The sequence below is a fragment of the Oratosquilla oratoria genome, chromosome 21 (genome assembly GCF_046742065.1).
Source record: "Oratosquilla oratoria isolate Oo_2021 chromosome 21, ASM4674206v1, whole genome shotgun sequence".
Taxonomy (NCBI): Eukaryota; Metazoa; Arthropoda; class Malacostraca; order Stomatopoda; family Squillidae; genus Oratosquilla; species Oratosquilla oratoria.
In genome coordinates this window covers 45263932-45280839 of record NC_134797.1, presented here as the reverse complement: position 1 = coordinate 45280839, position 16908 = coordinate 45263932, and the positions used below count along the sequence as shown (strand labels likewise).

At 39.9% G+C, this 16908-nt stretch overlaps 1 protein-coding gene across 1 annotated transcript in view; it reads left to right on the top strand.

Moving 5' to 3' along the window:
* The first annotated feature begins 87 nt into the window (after window positions 1-87).
* Window positions 88-16908, top strand: part of Prestin (solute carrier family 26 member prestin) — a 230624-nt gene continuing 213803 nt past the window's right edge. Inside the window, exons 1-2 of the mRNA XM_076204796.1 lie at window positions 88-169; window positions 3805-3862. Of these exons, the coding sequence (XP_076060911.1) occupies window positions 3810-3862 (53 nt within the window). The 5' untranslated portion in view covers window positions 88-169; window positions 3805-3809. The remainder of the gene's footprint in view (window positions 170-3804; window positions 3863-16908) is intronic.

Below are 16908 nucleotides of genomic sequence, written 5' to 3'. Positions count from 1 at the left end.
TATCAGAAAAATTGGTAAGCATTTTTGTTTTTGTTATAAGAAACATGTGTACACCTTAGAACTCTAAGGCAAAACATCTTTGCAGCAGACGACAATAACCTTATGTGATGCAATGTTTGTTAGCAAAGTGACCGCACGCAGCAGTAAGTTACAAACTTAACTTTAACTGGTAAGTACATATTCATTGTGTCCCATTTATTTATAACAGAAACAAAATTTTAGCACCATATGTCGTATATTTAATGTTTTTCAACCGGAAATTTAAACAATATGTGTTAATAGGTAAAATAAATACTCTGATGAGTAATGGAAAGTGACAAAGTTTTCATGAAACATGGTCAGGGATGACCTGTTGAATAGTTGTCCAAGCCCCAGAAACTTCTATCTCAACCGCGGGAATGTATTATTATATAATGGAAGCCACCCGCTGAATTGCAATTCACACTGGAATGCGAATCTCAGGTACTTGAAGTGCTCCGCAGGTCGGTAACTAAGATCAAGGTTACTGAAATATCCAGCGGGGACCATGACTTTGACAATCGATCACCTAAGGCGATGTTCTAGATTTAAGGAGGTTGTCATGTGCACGATTTTAAAGTGAATCGATGTCGTGAATTTCTGCTTTCCAATGAATCGTATCAACATTTGATTTTTCGTATAATTGTCGTACTGAGACACATTGAATAACGTGACCCCATCACGTGGTGTGCTGACATTAGTTTCAAATATTATCTTTACTATCGTAGCACAAGGGTGATCTCGGGATACAAAGTGGCTTCAATTTTCACCCTTCGTAACCCTTCAACCGAATAGGTTGTTTGATTTAGCAAATAAACAAACAAATATTTGAATATATGCAAATCATTTAATACATAAACGCATAGATACACATATTAACAAACACATAAATATCCAGGTAAATAAATAAACAAAGAAGGACATAGATGCATAAACAAATAAACAAACAACTAACTAATGAAAAAAAAAGAATATAAAAATTACGATTATTGTAACTTACGATCTTACATAGTTGTTCAGCTAAACTCATATCTAGGTGCAGAATAGTAGTAACCATGAAATCACGATGTCCAGTTAAATATAGATAAACAAATTAACAGGTAAGACAGAAAATAATATGAAATAACAAAAACGATAAAAATATATCAAATACGAGACTCAAATCGAGAATTTGATAACCTTTTCATTGTTGTTCACAACTTATATTTTCCTTCTGGTGTCCGCCAGTCGATTTTACTTTGACGATTGAAACTCCCATTGCAGTGAGAAGGTTGATCTGAACTCTTAATCATTTAACATTGTCACTGTTATCGTCATCATCGTTATCATTATTACTAGTATTGTTATTATTGTTATCATTATCATTATCATTATTATTATTATTATTATCGAGTAGAGAAGAACAGGTAAAAGGTGCATATGGAGAGATGATAATGGAAGAGGCAGCAGTAAGAGGAAGACAGGCAGAATATTTTAGGGAGTTGCTAAATGTTAATGAGAACAGGAAGGGAAAGGTAGTTGTAGTGAGAGGCACTGAGAAAATGAGTGATGAATGAGGAAAATGGAGGATAAATAAGAAGATATGTGAAAGCAGTTATTAAAATGATGAGAGCAGCAAGGCATCTGGGTTAAATGGATGCCATGCGGAGTGTCGATGGTGGACTGGCTGGTGAGGTTGATTAATATTTCTCTCAAAGAGGGTAGAGTGCCGGAGGACTAGAGGAAAGCCTGTATAGTTCCCTTTTACAAGGGGACGAGTGTGAGTGTAGTAGTTTCGGAGGGATCAGTTTGTTGAGTGTAGTTGGAAGGCTTGTGGAAGAGTTTTGATTGGGAGGATTAGGAGAGGAACAGAGGGAGTAATCGGTGAGGAACAGTGTGTGTTTAGGAAAGGTAGGGGCTGCGTGGATCAGATTTTTGTAGTATGGTAGATACGTCAAAAGCTTTAATATTTTTGTGGGGGGCCTCTATGGATTTGGAAAAGGCTTATGGCAGGGTAGACAGGAAGGCACTGTGGAAGGTATTCCAGATATATGGGATAGGAGGAAAGCTGTTAAGAGCAGTCAAGGGTTTTTTTTATGAGAGTAGTAGAGCCTGTGTTATAATTAGAAACGGAGAGAGCAAGCGATTTCAGGTAAAGGTGGAAGTGTGCCAGGGATGTGTCATGTCGCCATGGCTGTTCAATGTGTACTTGGATGGGGTGGGGCGAGAGGTAAATGCAAGGGTAATGGGCAGGGGATTGGAGATGGTTAAAGAAAATGGGAGATAAACCAGTTGTTTGCTGACGACACTATGCTTGTAGCAGGATCAGATTAAGAAAATTAGTGGCGGATTTTGGGAAGGTGTGCGAAAGGGGGAAGTTGAAGATAAATGTGGATAAAAGTATGGCGATAAGATGTACAAGGGGAAAGGATGGCAGCAAATTGGTGAGTGTTAAGGGAGAGAGGTTGAAGGAAGTGGATAGCTTTAGATACTTGGGGACGCATGTGACGGGAAAGGGAGGAGTGGAGGTGGAGGTAGAATGTAGCTTGAGAGAAACACATTCCTTGGGGGATCAAAAAGTGTAATGAAAAAGAAACATTTGGGAATGGATGATAACAGATTATATGAAGAGGTGGTTGTGCTGAGAACACTTTATGGGGACAGGAACATGGAACATAAGATAGGAAGAGATTAAATGTGTTTGAGATGAAGTGCCTGAGAAGAATGGTAGGGGTTAGTAGGCTGGATGGAGTGAGAAACGAGGAGGTAGAGTGGGGTGACATAGAGTTGGTGAAAGAGTAGACAACTATAAGGAAGAGAAAAGAGTACAGAAAAATGAGAAATAAGAGGAAAGAGAAATCTAAAAGCGAAAACAGATGAAAATTTTGAGACCTAGAGGCTAAAACGAAATTACAATAGATTAACAGTAAACTATCTAATCGTGTTATATAATAGAATAACACTTAAAGGACAGAAACTACTTTTGATGAAATTCTGTACATTTTCCCTCCCTCAATACAGTTTTATGCATGGGAAGAATCCTATCTATGTAGCCAATGTGGATAGAATTGCGTCTTAAACTAGTTTCTAATGATTTAGAATACCCAACTCTAAATTATTTTTTCTAAAGGTAATTGAAGTCTTGCTTCGATGCTGGTAAGAGGCCAAGAGAAAGCAAAGAATTAGTTAGACTTTGGGTTTCCCCTAAAACGGTGGCATTTGCTGTGTGTGTGAAAGGGGGAAGTGGGTAATTATAACGGGGGGAGTAGGGCTTTAGCCCAGGAAAAAATCTAAATTTGTAGAATCGAATAATAAGACGATGAGAAATACTTTTAAAATTAGGTTGATTTGTTTATTTTTAGTTTCATTTGCAGATTTTTTATACATGTTTATCATGAAATGTTGGGCTTAGAGGCAAGGGCCACCAACTACGATAGCATCCGATCACTAAGTGAAAATTTTTTTTAGTTTCCAAGTGTGATTTACCACACATTTATGCAAAATAGTATATATGTGCTGTGCTAACCCTTTACGTACACGCATGTGTGCATACATTCACAGCACATCTATGATCACTGCCTTTATGGTCAGTAGATGATGTTCAGGATTTCTTATTTTGTTTCCTCACGTACTCTCTACTCTTATGCACTGCTGTTGCTTAGCTTCTCGAAGAAGACCACTTCACCACTTGTTTTCAGGCTGCGGACCCACTTGTGACGTTTGTGGTCCCCTAGGTGGTCCATGGACCACTAGGCCATAGTTGTCATGGTCCAGATGTGTCTCATGCGGTCTTGTTTTGTGTTGCAGGAACCATGGAGAGCAGGGACGACTCCTCGGACGATGAGGCCGACACACTCATCGACGTGTGAGTACAATAAATAAACACACACACACACACACACACACACACACACACACACACACACACACACACACACACACATATATATATATATATATATATATATATATATATATATATATATATATATATATATATATATATTTATATATATATATATATATATGTTTATAATATCTATATATATATATATATATATATATATATATATATATATATCAGCCGTAACCTCATATGGGGTAATGGCTACGTGTTTTATGAATTCATTACTTTAGGCAACCTTAGTGACAGACATTCGGACTCTTAGAGTCACGCGTTCTTTTATAATTGGAGACTCATTTCTACAAAATATATATATATATATATTGGTCACTTTTAATTTCTACTGTCTCTCCGTTCTGATGGTCATCTCAAAAAAGAAGAAAAAAAATCCCTGACCACTTTTGCAACTCTTCCGTGCGATATTGTTGTCAGGGCTAGAAGCGCTGGTTATTGCTGACAAAACATCAATTGCATCATCATTCAGTCATGTTTGGTTTTCTTGCACATTCAAATGAATGGTATGTGTATATTTCTTCACACACACACACACACACACACACACACACACACACACACACACACACACACACACACACACCTCTCATGGCGCTGTGGTTAGAGCTCTGGCCTGCCACTACGGAGGTCCGGGTTCGACTCTCGCCCGGGGCTGAAATAATATCAGTATCGCAGCGCTGAGGGGTGTTACTCCAACTCTCGTGGGCGGGGAGTTGGGTGTGTGTGTGTGTGCAAGGTCATAGCATTACCCATAGATCGGACTTACGAGCTCTGAGCTCTCTTCCAGGAGGGAAATAGCTATCGATCACGAGTCCAACACGTGATCCAAAGACCAAGTGAAAGACCAAGTGAATACACACACACACACCCGGTGGCGGATTGGTAAGGCACTGGCCTCACAAGCCGGAGAACCGGGGTTCGATTCCCCGGCCGGGCGGAGACAAGTTGGGTTTGTCTCCTTTCACGTGTAGCCCCTGTTCACCTAGCAGCGAGTAGGTACGGGACGTTAGTCAAGGAGTTGTGACCTTGCATTCCCGGTGTGTGGAGTGTGAGTGGTCTCAGACCTACCCAGAGATCTGCTAATAATGAGCTCTGAGCTCACTGCCGTAGGGTGGTGTCTGGCTGTCTCGAAAAGAGGCTGCAGCAGATCCGAGGTGAATACACACACACACACACACACAGAAAGACGACAACATAAGTAGGGTGGAGGACCCATGAGAAGGAGCTTCCTGAGAAATCGATTGTTGATTTCCTCAGAAATTTTGTAGATATAGCTCACTGACACCAGGGTCTGCCCAACAAGAACAACAACAACGATGATAGCGACAGCAACACCGTTAGCAACAACATCATTGGCAACATCATCATAGCAACAACAACAACGACGACGACGCCGATGATAACAAAATCAACAACAACAACAACAGCAAGGACGGCGACTACAACGACGGCAATGAGAACGCTAACAACAACGACAACAGGCCCATTAAGTCGAAACGCCGTGCAAATACGGGACGATATTGCGCTAGTGGAGAACTGCCGCCAAATTGCTCGGCACGATTACAGCTTACCACAGCCAGTGGCGGGTGACGCGCATCATACCTGACGTCAGGTTTGGGTAAACGCGTTGGGTTGGTTCGGTTGAAATCGCCAGCCTCATACTTTGCAGCTCGAAGCAAAACAGCCGCATTCAAAAGCAAAGATCTAGAGTCTAGACAACCGTTTGGCGATCATCATTGAACCATGAACGATAATTGCACCCAGCAAAGCGTAAAACACACAAAAGTGGCTCAGCTAACGGAAGAGCAAGATGGAGACATACTGTGTAGGGTCTGTCTCTAGTGTGGCGTGAGCGCCGTCGAGTCAACGAACATCCACTGTAGTGTTGTTTGACAACCCATATATATATATATTTTTTTTTTTACCAGAGCTGTTGCCTTTGGAGACAATATCGCGCCGAAGAGACGGAGTCGTAGAGTGGTTAAGGAAAGAGAACGGAGGAATAGTAGAAGTTGCAAGTGCATTGTCGTTTTGAATACAGATGAGTCTCTAGACGTGAGAGAATGCCGAATGACCCTGGACAATAGGGGGGGTCACTAAAGCCCCTCAAATGTCGAGCGCATGAAACATACGCTTTTTGTTTGTTTTTTTGCTGGGGCAACCCCTTTCACCTGAGTGTGCCTTCCTACCCCCACTAGTGGTTGCCATGGTAACGGAAGTAAACAAGAGGTTTAGTTTATTTTTTAATTGCAATTTGTACTGCAATTTTTTTTCTATTTGTTGTTACCATATATCAAGTCTACACCCCGGAAAGTGTTGGGGAAGGGGGTGTCTCCTCAAATGTAAATGCTCCACATTGTGGTAAAAAAAAATGGAACGTTTCATAATTTTCGTGCTTATACTGTAAAAAGAAAATTCAATGAGGGTTTTAGAGATATATAGTATGTGTACATAACTTGCTTATGTTAGTTATAGCAATCGAAAACTGGATTTATGAAGATGCGAATAGAGGGACCATTACTTGATAAAGAAATTGAAGGTACACGAATTTTAGAAAAGAATTGACTACTACTCAGGGGTTGTGGATATAAATGTGTAAGTTCATACTAACTGATGATTCTCTGTCATTTGGAGGCGTCATGTCGTGGCGGCCGGGAGAGTGAGTGAGTGAGTGAAAGTTCACATTTATACTACTGATCCCATCTGTATTAGTACGTCAGTATTCATCTTCTATTAGTAAGCCGAAGACGCCATTTACATGCTATCCTCCACTGACTAAAATATAGAGCCAGGGAAATGAATGAGGGTAAATATAAATTTGTACCCATAATTCCATTTCTACGCCCAAGCGCAAACTGAGACGCAGGCACAGGACAAAGGCTGTTGCTGGATTGAAGTATAGTTCGAACTTCTCTCATTTGAAATCTTAAAGCAGTACATGGGAGTAGTAGAGCTTGCGTTAGGATTAGAAATGGAGGGAGTGAATGGTTTGAGGTAAAGGTGGGACTTCGTCAGGGGTGTGTTATGTCGCCCTGGCTGTTCAATCTTTACATGGATGGGGTGGTGCGAGAGATGAATACAAGGGTAGTGGGTCAGGGGTAGGAGATGATTAAAGAAAATGGAGAAAAGTGGGAGGCGAGCCAGTTGTTGTTTGCTGACGACACTGCGTTTGTAGCAGGATCAGAGGAGGGATTGAGGAAGTTAGTGACAAAGTTTGAGAAGGTGTGTGAAAGAAGGAAGCTGAAAATAAATGTGGGCAAAAGTAAGGTGATGTACAAGGGGAGAAAGTGACGGTAGGCTGGAAGTGAGCATTAAGGGTGAGAAACTGGAGGAAGTGGATAGTTTCAGATACTTGGGTGCGAATGTGACAGGAAAGGGAGGAGTGGGTGTGGAGGTAGAATGTAGGCTGAGAGAAGCGAGTAAATGCCTTGGTGGATTAAAAAGTGTAATGAGAAATAAACATCTGGGAATGGATGCTAAAAGGAGGTTATATGAAGGAGTGATTGTGCCAACAGCGATGTACGGGGCAGAAACATGGAACATGAGAGAGGAAGAGAAAAGGAGTTTGAATGTGTTTGAGATGAAATGTCTGAGAAGTATGATAGGGTTTACTAGGCTAGATAGAGTGAGAAATGAGGAGGTGGGGAGGAGAACAGGGGTGAAAAAGGAGCTGGGAGATAGTGCTGATGAAAGAAAATTAGGATGGTTTGGACACATGGAAAGAATGAGTGAAGAAAGATTAGTAAAAGAAGTGTGGAAGGCGGAGGTGGAAGGAGTGAATATGAGGGGGCGTCCTAGGATAAGATGGATGGATGGGGTGAAAGGGGCTTTACAAAAGAGAGGAATGTCTAGAGGAAGGACGGGAGAGGACAGAAGATATGGGTGAATGGAGAAGGACTGTGTATAGATGAGGCTGTGATGCATGAGGGGGAGTGGGTGGGGGGTGAGAAAGTATGCATGAGAAAAAAAATTGACGCAGCCCGAAGGGATTTCTCCCTGTCTTCTCCTTCCCTGCATGAGGGGACGGAGAGGGGGGGGTCGCCGAATTTATGAAGCGGCCTTGCTGTGGATGTGCTGTGTCTTGCGACACTGCTTCTGACCCAGGGCAGTGGACAGGATGCAGGGATGACCCGTCATCCAGGAGGTGCCAAGATAGGAGGGAGGGAGGAGGATGGAGGGGAGTGGAATATATGGGAAATGAAATGGGTGGGAGTGATTTCTATGCTTTTTTCTTTTTTGCTACCCCCCATGTAAAGGGGAAAAAGTCTTTGGTATATGCATGTATGTACATCTAGAAGCATTTCAAGTGAGAGACAGATTCAAACTGTATTTCAATTCAGCAACAGGAAGTCTGCCTTCACTTTGTGTTGTCGCCTGTGTCCCGTGTATCTCTGTAATCATCTTGTGTTATCCAAGATCTAAGGATATAGTATATTTAGACCTTGGTGTTATCAAGCCCAAAACGCCATATACACGTTTTCCTTTATAAACTAAAGCATACGTTGCATGTATCTGGGTGCATTTGATGTTTACGTCATGTTTTCTGCATGTCTGTGACACGGAAATACATTCCAGTATGTGCTTTCTTTTTTCGTGCCTCTTGATAAGGAACTTTCTTCTTTTTCCTCCAATCTGAAGAGAAATAAATACATTACCGCGAGTGATGCGGAATTACAAGACTCGTAAAATCGTCCTAACTTTCTGCTCTTCTAAGTATGTTCATTTTCTGATTTGCTTTCCCGATAAAGTTTCTTGTACGAAAAGTGAAGGTCATGTGTGTATGAAATCCACGACTCAGAATTTTTTTTATTTACTTATCTATTTATTTGTATATTTATTTATCTATTTATAAATATATTTATTTATCTATTTATAAATATATTTATTTATCTATTTATTCATATATTGTTTATCTATTTATTTTTATTAATTAATTTATTATTTGTTTATATTTGATGAGGGGCGTGCTATGGCCTCTCAGGTGAAACGCCAAGTATGTTTGGGGCTGTTGAGAATGTCGATGGAGCGCTGACATCCTGTTATGTCTCGGCCATTTTTCCAGTTCTTTGCGGTATGTTTATGTGCTTTTAGCAACAGTTTTGTATGGTGCCACGCCGTCATTGTGATGTCGTCTGAACATGAGAATAATTTAGTGTTTTGGGGAGGAAACTGAAAAACGTTGGCGATAATACTGCACCTAGTGGGACGCCGTCGTCGGAGAATTTTGCTCTCTGAGAGGTGTTGGTCGTGCGACACTGTTTTTTTTTTGTCAGATTTTTTTTTGTCTATTTCTTATCCATGTCTGTTTCTGTCATCTTCCTTGATAATACGCGTACTAAGGCTATGGCAAAGGCTTTGTTTATATCACTTGCTATCATACCTGTTCTCTCTGACGGTATTTCTTTGTTACACCCACCTAATACTTGTGTATGTGGCATCTCCCTGCCACACCCGTCCAGCAGTTGTGCATTTGGTAAGCAGTGTATTGGTAGACTGCCACTTTCTGAAACAGAGTTGGTTGAATATTGATATCATGTGTAGTTTGATTCTTTATAGGGACATTTTTTCCTTTAGCTTGGATATGGTGAAGAGAAACGAGATAAGTCTGAATGCTGGATGGGAATCATGTGTGATCTTTTCCAGATTGTTTGTGTTCTGACGTGTGTTCGGGAGTACAAGAGTGTATATTTTTCTGGTTTCAGATATTCCATTTGTTTTTGTTTATTTGGTACTTCATTTGAGACCTGTGGAAAGGTTTACCATTGACTGAATGAAATTGCCTGGGGGTAGCCAGAATAAATGTGTAAATTGTCAATAGCAGTGAAAGACTTACTCTTCCGTTGGCTTCCAGGACTAAAGTCCCATTACCGATTTCACTAAAACTTTTCAGGCCTCCCTGTCTTCGGACATGGCTTTCCAGTCTCCCAAGATTTGCACACAAATAAAAAGTTAATGTTTATATATAGTATTTGGTTACGAATCTCTTGTCTGGAATTCGTAGAGTGGACGATGGACACCTTGTAGGTTGTATCCACGTACGGGTACACTTCTGTTGATTGAATAAGCAGCGACTTAGGTCAAAAATCGTCTTGGTTCTTGGAAGATGGGTCTGCTTTGGCAATTCCTCATAACAGTCTGGTATTTCCCCTGCACTTTCTCAGAAGCCTTGGAATAGAGGAGGCAATTCACAGGGAGGTTTTCATTCTGGTCATGTAAGTCTTGTCGAAGCTAAAGTGCGTTTCTTGGAATCTAACCCCAAGATATTATCTACTAAAGTGTTTATATTTTGTTTTGTTTTTTGTCTTTTTCTTCTTTTTGTGTATTTATTTAATTTTTATTCTTTTCTCTCTTGTCAGATATCCAATTTGGATTTAGAAAATGAAAATCATGTATTAAAAATTCGCTGAGGTCCTACTTAGGTGCAGTCGATGTGCTACAAGAGATGGCTGGACTTTGAGAACTTCCTTATAAGTTATATCACAAAAGATAACTATGGAAACTGGAATATATGAGGATTTAAAGGTAGTCTGTTGGAATGGATTAAGGATTTTCTGGAGGAAAGGCTCATAAGGACTATATGTAAGAATAGGATGTCAGATTATAGAAAAGTAACTAGTGGAGTCCTACAGTGATCGGTGTTGGCACCAGTTACGTCCTTGATGTACGTGAACGACATGGTGGATAGAACAAATAGTTACGCCAACCTATATCAGTGCAATGTTATTAGTTTATGTTTCTTTTAATATTGGACACTTAGTTTTTATTTTCCTTAGTAATTTGTTTACTTATTAATTTATTTATTGCTATTATTTATTCATTGTTATTATTTATTGTTATTATTTATTTATTGTTATTATTTATTTATTGTTATTATTTATTTATTGTTATTTATTTATTGTTATTATTTATTTATTGTTATTATTTATCTATTGTTATTATTTATCTATTGTTATTATTTATCTATTGTTATTATTTATCTATTGTTATTATTTATCTATTATTATTTATCTATTGTTATTATTTATCTATTGTTATTATTTATTTATTGTTATTATTCATTTATTGTTATTATTTATTTCAAATGGGCACATAGACTTTTCCATACCGTGTGGTACCTACTCATTTCTGTGACCCCCTTCCACCTCAAAAGGATCATATTCGATTTTGATTCGTTTCTTTCGTTTCATACATCACTTTTACTTCTTTTTTCAGGTTGGCGCCAGGCTATTTTATTCACCTCTATGGCACTCCTCTTGGCACCAGAGAGGCTGTGGTGCCAGGATGCCAACAATCTTTTGCGATCTGGGCCAACGAAGGTGATTGCCAACAACACTGAGTGCCAATGATATTCAGTGCCAACAACACTGCGCACATGCGTACATGAAAAACAAAATCAAAATAAGATGGGATGAAGTAAGAATAAGAAAAAATATAGTAGAATAAAATAGAATAGAAATAAGACAGCATTAAACAAAGTAAAATGGAATATGTAATAGAACGAAAAAATTAGATTAAAATTAAAAATAAAATAACGAGATAAGACGAAATAAAATGAAAAAGTCAGATATGGTGAAATCAAAACCAAATGAAAAATAAAACAAGATTGTAAAATGAAATACAAAATTAAAATATATATATATATATATATATACATATATATTAGGTCGACGTACCTATCACTATTATCTTCAACTCATGCTTATGATCCAATGGGATCATAAATATCAAGATATGCGAACAGTCGGGTGAAGAAGGCTTGATAGGTCGATAAGGCTATGCAATTATCTTTTGTGAATAAGTATTTCTTGTATTTCATGAAAATAAATACTCCAATTTAAACACTGCGCCAGAGAATCTCAACCATTTAACCAGAATAATGTTGATAAAGGGAACCACTGCTGGTGACGTTAACGGAAGCGTTTTGATTTCGACATCGCTTAGTTAGGAGTTCGAATCCCGCACTCTTCTTCGATTCCAAAGAGTGACTGTTTGTTTCCTGGAAAATGGTAGTCATCAGTTTGAACTTTTGCGAACACGCAGGAGGGACTAGACTCGACTAGGAGGAGAAAGATTAAAGTGTTCTTTAATTTACAATCTGATTACTACCATTTTCCTGTCACAGCTGATAATGATAACGCGGGCTAATAGATTCAACAACGTTACAAAACATTTCAAACGAATGACAACGTTTTTTGCGATACCCTGTGTTTAAGCCGCCTGGGGGTAAGGTTGTGTGCTGTGCAGATGGCACAGTGCTCTAGGTAACAGGCCCACAAGGACCCCAATATTTTCCGTAATCGTTCGGTCAGCTGCTATGTTGGGTAATAGGATTTCATTTTTCTTCGAATGTGGTGTCATGGTATTTCGTGAGGTTCCTAAACTTCGGGGATGTTTGGGTGTGACGTCATGAGGTGCGATCTGGTATGAGTAGGTTATGTTCTAGTTAAGAAAGAGAACAAACCGAAAGAAAAATGTTTAGAAAGAAATGGGGTTTTGGTGTTTGTTCTCGACTGTCATTTAGGGCGGAATTTGAGAAAGTGAGTGGCTCCTTTCACTCATATCGACTTTTCGCCGTGCGACGTCCACGGCACGACGTCGTGTTGTCAAATAACCGTGTCTATGGACGCTTTCACGCGTGGTCGTGGCGTGTGAAAGCGTCCATAGACACCCATGATTATTTGAGAACACGACGTCGTGTCGTGGACGGCGCACGGCGAAACGTCGATACGTGTGAAACATCCCGGTGGAAGGTGGGAGAGGGAAGGGAGGTGAGAAATGAGGATGTGTGATACAGAATTGTGAGGAAGCGAGAGGTGGACTAAGTAAGACATTTGCTCAGAACATAGACAGAAAGAGGAACACCACAAAGGTAGGGATATTTTTTATTTTATTTATGTTTTTGTGGGGTGAGGAGTGGGGCTCATTAAGTCATGAGGAAGCTTTGAATCATAAGAACATAAGAATGGAGGCGACTTAAAAGACTACGAGACGTACGCGAGGCAGTTCCATGACCCTTACTACCTGTCATCCCTGACCATAAAGCTGTCTAATCTTCTGTTGAAACAACCAATTCCTTCAGCGTTCACTACATGATTAACAAGTCTATTCCATTCGTTAACCATTTTGCTGGTAAACCAGTTCTTGCGTATACTCTACAGGACCTTTTCCATGCGGAAAGGAACTTTCCTCAGCTGAATGGAATCGATTAGCGGCAGCTGAAGATAAGTCGTCAACAGCATTAGAAGGGATGAATCGTAAGGAACTTTGAATAGAGGGTTTATCTGTCTCTGCGTATATTATCTCATCGGATTCAGGATAATTGCACCCCGGGCAGTTGCGTACCAGGATAATTGCCTACCTGGACGTTTGCGTACTAAGACAATTGCGTACCAGGACGATTGTGTACCAAATATTTTTATAACTGGTTAATTGCGAAAGTTGTAAGGAATTTCCGTACTTAATACACTAATGTTTAACTGTTCAAATATATCTGACCCTGGCATTAATATTTCTGTAAATGACGTTGTCGAGGGATTCTTTGATATGTCTGATGATTATGACTTTCCAACAGAATTACCTGCTTTCTTTGAAGTAACATACATTGGCCAAGCAAGATGACGAAGAAGACTAAGTATGTCACCGACTTTTCCTGTAGAGACTTGGAATGTTCGAGAAAGAATGACAAATCAGTTGCCCCAAGTCTAACAACAGTTTAATGGGATTGCATAATGCTTTGCAAAACTCTTTAACCAATTACAACTCTTCTATTTGGAAATTAATTAAAATATTGAAAAATGAGGAAGCTGTTTGCAACAGGGGTAAAAAGTAACTTGAGCAACTAGTACGACAAAAAAAGTAAAAATGTAAATGAGAATCATGACTGCTAGAAACATAGAATCCTGATAACAAGATCATTTTCAAGAGGGATAACCTACAACATACACATTTTTTATTTGATGGTAAATTCACTCTAAATCTATTATCACGTCTATGGCTCCGGGTATGGACAATTGCTCACCAGACAAGTGACAAATAGGACATTTGCTCACCAAAGGAATATTTTTTACTTTTCTTGAACTTAATAACAAACAATGTACATTATTTTTTAGTTATATTGAAGTTTATTACAGCAATAATACACAAACAATATACAAACTTTCATGTTTAGTTTTTAATTTATAAAATTCAATACCAATTTCTTACATCAATATATAGTGATTAGTTTAACAACTGGTGCAGTACAGAAGTGGGTTCATTGTCCTTTGTGGTTTACAAGTCCAGTCTAATGGTGTGGCCAACTGCATTTAGAAAGTCAGGAAGACTGCAGCATACCCCTGGCACAGATTCCGAGGGCGGTTCTGCATCTGATGAGTCACCCTCTTCACCCGCTTCTTTGGTGGTTGCCCTCGTTGGTTTTATAGAATTTGTGTAGCCAATACAGCCTGGTCTTCTCGCAAATTGTCAATCAGCGTCCACGCAGAGGGATGACTGTGGCCTACAAGTTGCTGGAAACCAATGTTCCATGCCTCACATATGTTGTTGGTTCTGGCACGGTCTTGGACATTCCACACTGCAGGTGGAAACTGAGGAGGAAGTCGTCTCAGATGTACAGGAGCTCCAGGGGCACTCTGAACTCGCCGGAAAGTGCCAGACTTATATGTATTGTCAAAGTAGGAGAGTAGAGAATCCATACCAGGCTCATCTGGGGTGTTGTCATGAAGGTAAGGCATACCTTTCTTCACGTCATCAAGTGGCAGGAAGGCTAAGCCATCCAACATGCCAGTGAACAGCCGAATCTGTGTCAAGTGATAGAAGCAGCCTTGAGTAGAGACATGCTCCCCTAAGACTTCAGTGACAGCTCCAATTTCTGCTTTTTCAAAGTCTGTGATGACAGTGGTAGGGTCAGGGTACAGTTCATATTCCTCACACTTGGTCAACACAGCCTGGAACAACTCCTCATTAGACAGACTGATGCTTAGCCGAAAGAAGAGCATACACACATGAAACAGCACTAAATCCCAGTGGTGCACGGATAACATACACCTGGTTGTAAATATGGGGGGAGGGGCAACACTGAAGGTACCATCCATGTACCAAGTACGGGATTGACACAGAAGTTGCAGTGCTTCCTTGATTGCAAATACAGTCACGGTTACGGACACCTGGTCCTCAGTCATGGATCAGGAAGGGTCCAGGATCATCTCCACCAGTAGTCATCCACTCCCCATCAAGGTTGAAGTCAGATAGGGCAGCAGGATCCTTAGGAAGTGCCCCCTGTTTCTGTTTCCTGAGGTCCCGCTTAATGGTGTTGAGGTCTCCGATGTAAGCATGAACCTCATTGCTGGCATCCAGAAGGCCTTGAGACAGGATCCGAATGGGTCTGGCCTTGGAAACCTTGGTTGTGTCACGCAAGGTTGACCGAACTGTAGCCACTTCAACCACAACTTTATCAGCTGGATGGGATTGGATAGTCAGTGAACGGACCTCCTTCACCTGAAAATACAGCATTTTTTTTAAAACTAAAATGTTAAACCTTGGTAAAACAGTGATACAACCTTAACAAAGATAACTTCAACATTTTGAATACCCATTTATCATAGGCTAGACTTTTCTGCACATTTTGGTATATTTTACTTGTATACTGGATTAGTCAAAATAAAGTTACATCAAATTTCTCCATATTCATACTCCCGAAATTAACAAAAAAATCGGCGAAATTTACCCCCAAAAATGCCACATTTCTTCATCAAAATTCCACAGTTAGTTTCCTATGAAATAACTTACAAACACAGCGAATTTTTCTATTTTTTACCTAAAAAAAATCACCCAAAATTTGCTGAAATTCCCCAGAATTTGCAATTTTTTGCTAATGTAACTTTATTATGACTGGTACTGTATATTGTGAATATTAAAATAGTTATGAAATATTAAGAATAGATACTCCTGTTATAGAATATTCAAATATTTTATTTTCATAAATGAAAATGATGACCAATAACAAAGTTAAATGGTTACATCTTGATCTGTTGTCACAGCTCCTTTACATCCAATAGACCGCTGCTTCACACACTGCTATCTGATCCAGTCTTGGAAATCTTTTTTACATACATTACATACATGTGACCCTCTAAACACAACTTAGCCCCACCTCTGATGGATGTAATAAGTTCCATGTTGACTAAATATGCCAACCATGAATTGCCCTGCCTATGAACAGGTGCCTGTATGGTGTTAAACCATAACAGGTCATAAAGTTAAAAGAAAAAAATTGTGAGCAAATGTCCTATTTGTCACTTGTCCGGTGAACAACTGTCCTACACTCCTATGGTCCGGTGGGCAGACCTACGATGGGCAAATATTCTTACAAGACACTGTAGAGTTTTGAAGACAATTTTGGGGTCATCCGCAAACAAAGCCTCTGCAAGGTGAAGGAAAGTGAGGCAAACTGCTGCTGCCAATTGCATATCCCGAGCTTTGTCTCGAGACATTAGACCAACAAGCAAATCAGGAACTGCTTTTCCACCATAACTTCTGGTTGCAATTGTTACAGACACTCTCTCATTATTGTGACACATAGCAGCAAGACAATGAAGAGCAGGCAGTTGTACCCGAGACATTGGGGAACACAACATGCATGCAACAAGTTCTGCTCCACCTGCTTCCAACAACAGTTGCTGCTGCTCACTTGTCTTAAATGCATGTGCCAGAATATTGGCAACACACTCCTGGTTGCTAGTTGGGTGGTAACCATACTGTATCAATGTTGTAAGCAACTTGTGGTCCCGGTTAGGCACTGGGGCACAACCTTGTCTACACAGAACGTAGGCAACAAAAAACCATCCAAGTGTATGCATACCAGCCACAGCTTGCCCCTGCTTCAAATTGCTGCCAAAGGATGGGCAAAAGTCCAGCCTGTCTCGATGTACAAGGAGCGGTTTTCAATTTTGTAACTAGATGTGATGGTAATTTCACCCCAATTCTATTAATCACGC